Raw genomic sequence first — 10000 nt, 5'->3', positions numbered from 1 at the left:
CAGTGGCAGGTCAATGCCACAACAGAGCTTGGCACAGCACAGCACAGCACAGCACAGGGCATCTATTATAGACTCTATGAGTCTCACTTCTGACTATTCAGATCTGTTGCTATCAGTACTGTGGGGGTGACACAGAAGTTGAACTTGAATTGTAACATCCTTGACTGACATCCTTGACACAAAACTAACCACCAAAACAAAGCAGTTTCATCTGCTGAGTTTACCTATCTTAAGCTGATATTCATTCACATTACAGTAATTTCCTGCATATAAGCCGCATTGTGTATAAGCCGGAGGACAGTGTTTTATGCAAGTTAAAAGAAACAAAACCATATTAGCACCATATTAACTGCCCCCCTGTATTAACCTCATAGCTGAAGAAATTTTGCAAAATCAATGGATAAGCCGCGGCTAATAGTCGGGAAATTACGGTAGACACATATTGAGAAATGCATTTGACTTTGATAAATACCTCTGCTATTTGTACAGATTAACAGGGGGATTCCTATTCCTACAGAATTTAGATTGCCTCATTTGGATGGCCTAAATGAGAATTACCAAAATCCTGCCACTGACAAGCTGCTCACCACCATGGTAGCATTTATAACCCACAAGAGCTGGAAGAAGTGAGGAGCTGAGGTGCTGTGGAGACTAAAGCACTGGAGGAGGAGACAGCCATGAATACCTCTTCCGCACCAGGCCACAGCAGGATGCTAGAGAGCAGCACTGCTCCTTCACGCTTAGCCAGTCAGTTTGTTCACTGAGCGCATCAGTCAGTGCACCCCCAAAGCCGCAGGGCACTGCCGTGGAGCTAGACAGCTACCTGCTGACGGTGACAGCTGACAGCGAGCGACATCCACTGGATCCCACCCCCCCTCCCCCCGCCTCAGCCGCCTGGCGAAGACATCTTTATGTATCCCAGTCACCCCAGGTGCCCTCCCTCTGAGGGTGCATTCAGCACGGGGGCAATACGGTGACAAGCACCAGGGCAGCACTTAGGCTAGAGTGTGGACAGGCTACTGTTCCTGGATAAGAACTTGAATGTTGCTTTGTTAAACTATCCGAAACCTTTTGACAGGCTGTTGTATCTTTTCACAATATATTTTTGGAATATTTGTGAATATTCGAAAATTGGCCCCCCCAATATACAGTATGTTTGACACTTACAAATATATTTCAATATATTTTCATATTTACATATTTTTGTCTGTATGGGAATGATTAAATGTAAATAAATGCGCTCAGAGCCACTGGAGCTCTGTGTGCTCCTGGTGTTTTGCCCGGTCACGAGTGTCTCCTTAGCTATATGTGCCATGTGTGCCATGCAGCAGGTATGTTGCTGCGCTCGGGCCCGCGGCGGGCAGGACTCACGGGGGGCAGCCACCTCTATGTGCCGAGCTCAGGACATTTTCCCCTTTTTCTGCAGCTTAGCGGCGGATTTGGCCTCTACAATGGGGCCGAGGCGACAGTCTCTGACCCTGCCGTTACACCCCATACCCCCACCGGCCACCGGCCACTGACTGCTGACACACACACACACACACACACACACACACACACACACACACTCACTCACGTACGCACTGGATGGGTGACCTCTAGGTGACCTACACACTGCCCTCCTGACCTGTCATTCAATCAGCGGTGCAACAAATAAAGAGCCAATGATAAGAGAGTAATGTTTAATGGGGCACAGGGTGGTGGTGGGACATATGACTGCTCAGAGCACCTTCTGCATCACTCAAAACATCTCATCTCACAAAACAAAACATTCAGTTAGATCAATAAATGTCACAATAAATATCACATGCTGAAATGCTAGGCATGACACATAGTTTATCATTAGCATATGTTGCTTTTCTGTCGCTAACTTGCTAATGAGGATAATAAATAGGACTACACTTGCTTGGTGGGAGCAAATCCATCAGACTCTCAATAGCTGAGTCTGCTATTCTGATAGTCCTACCATAAAACAGTAAAAAAAAAAATGACACTATACTGCTATAAGGCACTGCAGCAGTGGCAGGTCTGTCGCGTCATAGACAAATATGGCTACGCTCTGATGCGCAAGACAAGAGTGGCTGAGTTTCCATTGCACAAGCTAATGTTGCATCACCAATTTGCAAACAGTCCACGGCGGAGCCACTAGGCACAGTGCCAGCATTCACAAGGACAACAAGCTCACATCAGCATGGAGCCGGTTTTTCACCTTATAACAAAGAGCATACAAATATTCTTCAGTGTTTCAGCACTGAGATGGTCAAACAAACTAGTTGTGAAATCAAGGATACCAAACTCTGGAAGTCAAGGAAATGAAGACCCTCTCTTAGTCAAGCATCAACCTCAGCTCAATTGGAAAGATTTTCCGTAAATACTGTATGTGGGAACATCAGTCTACATCTTGACATGCTGACACCTAATTCAATAAATGATGTGATATGTGAATTCAGTAGGGTCTCTAATAATTCTGCACTTTTGACTGTCCAGTGACTGTGAGCATACAACCAAAGATCCTTAAGAACCTTAAGATCCAAAGAGCATACAACCAAAGATCCTTAAGCTTTTTCAACCTGTGTGACTGTGATCAAGGTTGTACTTTTCCCTTTGACTTTGATTCTGTATTTTGGAACTGTTAGCTGTTTTGAATTGAATTGAATTGGAATGGAATGGAATGGAATGGAATGGAATTGAATTGAATTGAATTGAATTGAATTGAATTGAATTGAATTGAATTGAATTGAATTGAATTGAATTGAATTGAATTGAATTGAATTGAATGGAATGGAATGGAATGGAATGGAATTGAATTGAATTGAATTGAATTGAATTGAATTGAATTGAATTGGGTCTGGCCGTAGTGCTCTCACCTCTCGCAGCTCCTGCACGAGCATGTTGAGCCTCTCGCTCTCGGCCTGGGCGTTGGAAGCCACGGAGCGGTTGTTCTTCAGCTCGGTCTGCAGCTCCAGCAGCCGGCCCATGTAGTAGGCCTCCTTACTGGCCGACTCCTGCAGCAGCGTCTCCTCGTTGCTCTCCCCGTCCTCCGCCACCTTGCGCTGCTGGGAGTAGGCCTGGCCAAACGCCTGCGGAGAAAGAGAGAGGAGAGGAGAGGGAGAGGCATGTTAACAGCTGGAGCAGTGTGTGGGATTTAAGTTAGGAATTTTACAAGGATGAACACAGCGAAGATATGGAGAGGGAGAGATTGTGAGAGAGATAGAGAGAGAGGGAGAGAGAAGAGGGAGAGAGAGAGGAGGGAGAATCTGGGAAAGAAGAGAGTCCTGTTGAACCTCTACTGTATTTACATAAATATAAGACACAGCTGATAGAGCACAGCAATAGTAAGATGAGGTCAAAAGTTAAATCCCATAGAACACAACAATGAATTTCACGCCTGGCCTTACTGCGCTGTACATCTGCCAAACGACTCCTGAGGGTAAACAATGCAGGTTGCATCATGGGAAATGAGATGCAGCTTGCTTTCCAGATCTCAAGCCGATTCTATTCACAAAGCCAGATTCTCTTCACAAAGTCAGATTCTATTCACAAAATCAGATTCTATTCACACAGCCAGATTCTATTCACACAGCCAGATTCTATTTACAAAGCCAGATTCTATTCACCCAGCCAGAATCTATTTACAAAGCCAGATTTCCAGAAAGCCTGCCCCCAGTCTCCGTCCCTGTTAATAACCAGGCCAGATTGAGACTGGAGGGGAAGCCCCACTGGCTGGCAGCCCCACTGAGGGAGGCGTTTGAATGGATGTGAGCAGCTGAGTCTGCGATAAATGACTGGCATTATTCCTCCTTAATTAGCACTGAGATATCAGTCACGCTCAGAGAAAAAAGCCACAGTTATCAGACATTTGTGCTTGCAGCCTGAGGGACGATGGGAAAGCCTGTGCTGTTTCTAGTGGAGAAGTTCATTGCTACTGGGGTCACAAGTTTGACGCACGCTTCTGTCTGAGAATGAGAAACTGGGACAAGAGTTAAGCTACATTCCATTTATCCGAGTTGTTTTCCCATGATCCTATTTCTACATACGTGTGGATCACAGTAGGCTTTCCATCTGTTATCACTACATTCTACACTCTTAACTCACACTCTTGATCAAGGGCACCTAAATCCTTCCCTTTAAAGGCCCAAAGACGTTTCTGGGTCGAGGGCCGCAGGCCAAAAGTAAGCATTTATGTTATGTCACTTTGTATTAAATTGAAATTGATCATACTGTACTTTTGTCAGTATGCCACGGCCTCAGACAGCGATCCACGATGACCCCGGCTACTCACTCGTGTCATTGGGCCTATTGATCTCTGCTGACAGGAGCTCCAACACTGTCTTCCGTATTATTGTTGGAAGATTAATTTGAGGTCATTTGCAATGCATTTCCCTTGCCCATTAGCCCGTCGCTATAGGAATATGCCTCTTCAGGTGTGCTACCTGATGACAAAAGGACTACAGTAATTTCCTGCATATAAACCGCATCGTGTAAGTTGAAAGAAACAAAACCATGTTAACACCATATTAAGTGCCCCCCTGTATTAACCTCATAGCAGAAGAAATTTTAGTAAAATCAATGTATAAGCCGCGGCTAATAGTCGGGAAATCACGGTAATATCCCAAGGATTTTGGGCAGGGCTCTCCAAATGACGAAAGCGTAAAAGTCGGAACACACCGGAGCATCCTATTGCAGGTGCCTCGCTCGTGTGATCTCCTCAAGGTAAGAGCGATGATATTTCAGCTCCCCCGGCCTGATCAATACTAACTCTGTTCCCATTCCCCTGACACAGGTTTTCACGCGACGCAGATCCGGCGTGTCATGGCAAAAGAATCCCCTTCCTTGATTGGGAGATGCGAGACCGTTGTAAACAGTCTCCAGCAGCAGGCCAACAACACTCTGATTGGTGGGGAGGAGAGGAGAGGAGAAGGAGGGGAGAGGAAGTGAGGTGGGGGGAGAAGAATGTTTTTGTGCGTGTGTCAGATCTGAACTCTCAATGTGTAGCATCAGCTAAATTGTTGCTGGGGCAAAATTGATGTGCTGAAGGTGAGGTTTGGGCACTGTGCTGGCTGGACACTGCATGACTGCAGCCATACATCATTTTTAATTAAGACTCGATTCATTCTCACTGCCGACTACACAATCTATTACATAAATGCTTCTTTGTATTCCTCCGGTATTTGTTTACCGTATAGGATTCAAAAATAGGCATTTGTTCAAAGACTTAAAGTCAGACTGTGTAAAGCCAGTACCGGTACTTCCCTTTTTGATCTGACGTTAAAATACTTGGACTATCTGTACCAATAACCATTACAAATACATGGTACCTGTATGTCTTTAGCTGTTTCTTCTTCTTGCCTCTAGATACATTTAAACATGGTCTTCAGACCACAGTTGAGACTGAGAGTTTAGGGTCTGCACACACACACACACACACACACACACAAACCCTGATACTCATTATACCAAATCTATTGAAGAGGCAGCAGCTGTCACAGCGGAGCCTCTACCCCTACACACAACCCTATTAAAGTGGGTGCAGATAACTACTGTACACACAAGCATGCGTGCACAGGCACACACACACACACACACACACACACACACACACACACACACACACACACACACACACACACACACACACACACATACACACACAGGCTTTAAGCGCAGAGAACCCTATTACAGTGGGCACAAATAACAACACACACTCCAATTAGTGCCACTAAGCAACAATTCTACGTGGTTGAATCTTTAATTAGTGTTTTAAACCTCAGAAGACAACTAAAAGATAAATCTACTGTCTACAATCTGTACTGTTCGGTACATTGTACTGTGAATAGATGACAAGATTAGCCCAACAGCGCTTTTGTGCATGGCATTCATTTGAATGGCAGCTGGCCATCAGCTGATTGGGCCTGACAAATAGGGATCAGATCTGATATGCGTCAATGCCAGTGTGCCTGACAAGAGACACTCAAGTCAGTCAAGTCAGTTACAGTTGTTACAGTTGACAACCATGACAATTCTAGGGCGCAAGATGAGAGGTCGTTGCAGCCAAGTAGCTACCTCAATGATTAAAGTCAATGTAATGCCATCTTCAAAAGCAAATGAGAAATGATAGAATGGATTATACATAACAGAGAGCATACAACCAAAGATCCTTAAGAATCTTAAGATCCAAAGAGCACACAACCAAAGATCCTTAAGCTTTTTCAACCGTCTCTGATACAACTAACTAAGTTCCTTAGATTAGAAATCTCTAAAAGAGCCAAGATTAAAGACACAGTACACAGCAGCATGCAAAGCAATGATAGCCTATACAGTATACTGTAGACGCAAGACACAAACATATTAGCTAAATGGAAACTACCAACCAAGAACCAAGAAAAGAACCAAGATCTTTTGGGCAACATAATATAAAACATATGGTTTGATGTAAACATATGTGATTGATTGGTCCGCACACTGGGTATAAGCTCAAAAGTACACTTTTTATTTTAATACATAAAAGGCAACGTTTCAATCCTCCAGTGGGATCTTCCTCAGGCCTGAGGAAGATCCTGGGGGATTGAAACGTTGCCTTTTATGTATTACTGTAAATAAAAAGTGTATTTTGGAGCTTATACCCAGTGTGCGGATCAATCAATCACATTGTCTACCACTTTTGTCCGGGACCTGGATTATTGTTTCTGTGGATGTGCGCACCTAAACCAAACGCCGTTGATGTAAATATATAACATTAAAATATACAAAATAATGCAATATGAAAATAAATCTCGAAACTGAACTGTGGGTGTTTGTTTTCATCAAAAGTGCCCTTGGCCCCTTGTGTATTCTCAGTTGATGAAAAACGAGATATTAATGAGACACAGACAGCCCCTATATTTAACCAGAGTAGAGCCATTTTCATCCCACCAAAGAAAAATTAGTTCCTCAACAAAGCAAAGAACCTTGTAATGCTTCTTCTCCATCAGCAAATCGAGTGAACACCCTCCATAGAGCCCCTGATCCCCCGGTTTAAATGAGGGTGGTTTTCCGTACACAAGCAACCCTGTTACCAGACAAGCCGAAAGTGCATTATTTATGAAGGATGTGTGAAATTGCTGTTGTTGTTTGGCTGTTGTTGAAGGTTTTTGGCTCGTCATGCGCAAAAAAAAAAGAAAAAAAAAAGCCCCTCTGCTCCTCTCCCTGCAGTGTCTCTATCCGTGGGGCTGGAAATAGCTGCATGCAGCACAGAACGGAGCTCCAGATTTATGCTCATTACACAACATCCCACTCAAAGCGTCTAATGAACCAATGAACCCTGTGAGCATGTTAAGAAAGCATTTACTGTACATGGTTGGGGATATCAGCCAGGCAAATAAATTTGAAAATGCCTGCCAAAAAACATAACATAAAATCCAACACTGTCATTATTGGCATACATAAGCCTACAGGTCTGGGATCAGTTTCTTCACATAAGTTGCATAGATAGCTGATGCTGGATCAGCCGGCCCGGCATATGAAAAGCTGCCGGACGTGGATCAGGTCATGATGTAGCTGTTTCATTCTGGGGTGCTCCACTAAATCCTCTAGTAACTGCCTGGCCTGAGATGCAGTGTGTGTGTGTGTGTGTGTGTGTGTGTGTGTGTGTGTGTGTGTGTGTGTGTGTGGAATGCCATGTGTGTGTGTGTGTGTGTGTGTGTGTGTGTGTGTGTGTGTGTGTGTGTGTGTGTATGTGTGTGTGTGTGTGTGTGTGTGTGTGTGTGTGTGTGTGTGTGTGTGTGTGCACGAAGTGCCCTGTGTGTGTGTGTGTGTGTGTGTGTGTGTGTGTGTGTGTGTGTGTGTGTGTGCACGAAGTGCCCTGTGTGTGTGTGTGTGTGTGTGTGTGTGTGTGTGTGTGTGTGTGTGTGTGTGTGTGTGCTGTCCCATGTGTGAGTGTGTGTGTACTGTATTTTGGGGTGACAGCAGCAGAGCTAGGACACAGCGGGGGACTCATTTATCACCCTCACACTCGCGCTGCCTCTTCACCGCAACTAGCCCAGAGGCCAGGGCTCTACATACACACACACACACACACACACACACACACTACAGGATAACACACGCAGATCCCAGCAGCCCGGAGAACACTGATAGACTACATTAACCATAATAAATAAACCCAATAAATAAATAAAATAAACCCCAAGGATGTCTTTAAACCTCTTTATAACTTTACAACTCAAACAACCAGATAAACAAAATCAGAAAGGAATTTACATCAAACTTACAGTTCAGTATTCAACTGTGAGAACACATTGCTGTGTTTCTTTAATTCCATAACAGTGTGATAATATAATTACCATGTATTCAGTGCACTTAAAATAAATCCAGTGTAACCATCCAGTGATAATTACAGTGTAATTAATAGATTCCTGATAAAAGGGTATTTATGTTGTTGTTGTTGTTGCTGATGACTGATGACAACCAGAGGGCTGTTAAACCCACACAGAGGTCAGAGAAGCCGGGTCACCCAACGTGACTCAGAGACCCGAGCCTGGCTCCTGTGACTCATGAGAAATATGCTGCACAGATAGATACACACACACACGCACGCACGCACGCACACACGCACACACGCACACACACACAGACACACACATAGACATACACACACACACACACACACACACACACACACACACACACACACACACACACACACATACACACACACACACACACACACACACACACACACACACACACACACACACACACACACACACACACACACACACACACACATGTAGACATACACACACACACACACACACACACACACACACACACACACACACACACACACACACACACACACACACACGAGTATGGAGTTTGTGAGATTTATAAATAGGGGGTTAATAAGACTGTGGGAGTCTCTGTCATGGCCTCTGGTTTGTTCTTTTCTGTCCATAAAAATCTGCCTAAAGAAGACATGTGTAAGACGGGGGACGGGCGAGCAACTGTAACAACAACAACAACAACAACAACAAATACAGTACACTATGAACAGAAAGATGCACACAAACATTCCCCAGACCAATCTCCTTGGTCTCGCTTCAGTAGCATTATTCTTTAAAACTAAATAAAGGTTGTTTTCATTGTGATTTGGCCCACTCACAAAAGACTACCGTAATTGCACACACACACACACACACACACACACACACACACACACACACACACACACACACACACACACACACACACACACTGTTCTCCTTCAGTGTCCCCTGCTGCTGGTTGGCCTGATTGCCCCCCTCATTCCCTGAAAGGCAGGCCGCACTAGCCCAACCCAGCACGGCCTCCATACCGCACACAAAACGTGTTGATTAATCCTGCTGCTGGTGTGAATGTGAATGGCCCTGTCATTGTGGATGCAAATGAGACCTGTGGATGGCCCTGTGGCAGCCAGCCTCGGGCCCTGGGGAGGCCCTCCTGGCTCTTAGGTAATTAAAGCGCTGGTGCTGAAATGCTTTCTCCACATCAAATAAATAATGATTAAAAAAAAACATTGATTGTTTTCAGCCAACCGAATATTGATTTTATTTGAAGCTGAAAATAGCTTTTAGTCTCAAGCATTCAGTCATTGGACAATTAAGGGTGAAGAAATAATTCAATACTGATGCACTGCAAACACTGACTACTGTTACTATATCAGAATAGTGAAATGGTCAACTGAACATGTATTTAATTCAACAAGGACTTTTTTTTGTGTCCAGTTCAAAACACCAAACGCATTCAGATCAGTGCTGTGCCCTTCTATTATGATGTGCTTTTCATACAGTGAGGCTCAGAGCTGTGCTGAAGGGGGCGAGTGCTGTGGCACTTTGTTAGGCTAGGCCTCATGACAGGAGGACCATAGAGATGGGGGACACAATGGACCGGGCCAGGCAGATGGCTTTATAACAAGACGGCTCTCAGCAGAGAGATAGAGGAGAGAGAGAGAGAGAGAGAGAGAGATGGATGGATAGAGAGA

General features: G+C 44.5%; 1 protein-coding gene across 1 annotated transcript in view; it reads right to left on the bottom strand.

The window, feature by feature from the left end:
• bicd1a (bicaudal D homolog 1a) overlaps window positions 1-10000 on the bottom strand; it is a 58370-nt gene that overhangs the window by 22655 nt on the left and 25715 nt on the right. Inside the window, exon 2 of the mRNA XM_062547096.1 lies at window positions 2868-3080. Coding sequence (XP_062403080.1) covers window positions 2868-3080 — 213 coding nt within the window. The remainder of the gene's footprint in view (window positions 1-2867; window positions 3081-10000) is intronic.

This window comes from Sardina pilchardus, chromosome 10, assembly GCF_963854185.1.
Source record: "Sardina pilchardus chromosome 10, fSarPil1.1, whole genome shotgun sequence".
NCBI classification, from domain to species: Eukaryota; Metazoa; Chordata; class Actinopteri; order Clupeiformes; family Clupeidae; genus Sardina; species Sardina pilchardus.
Note: the sequence above shows the minus strand (reverse complement) of the source record. Positions and strands in the feature narration are given on the sequence as shown.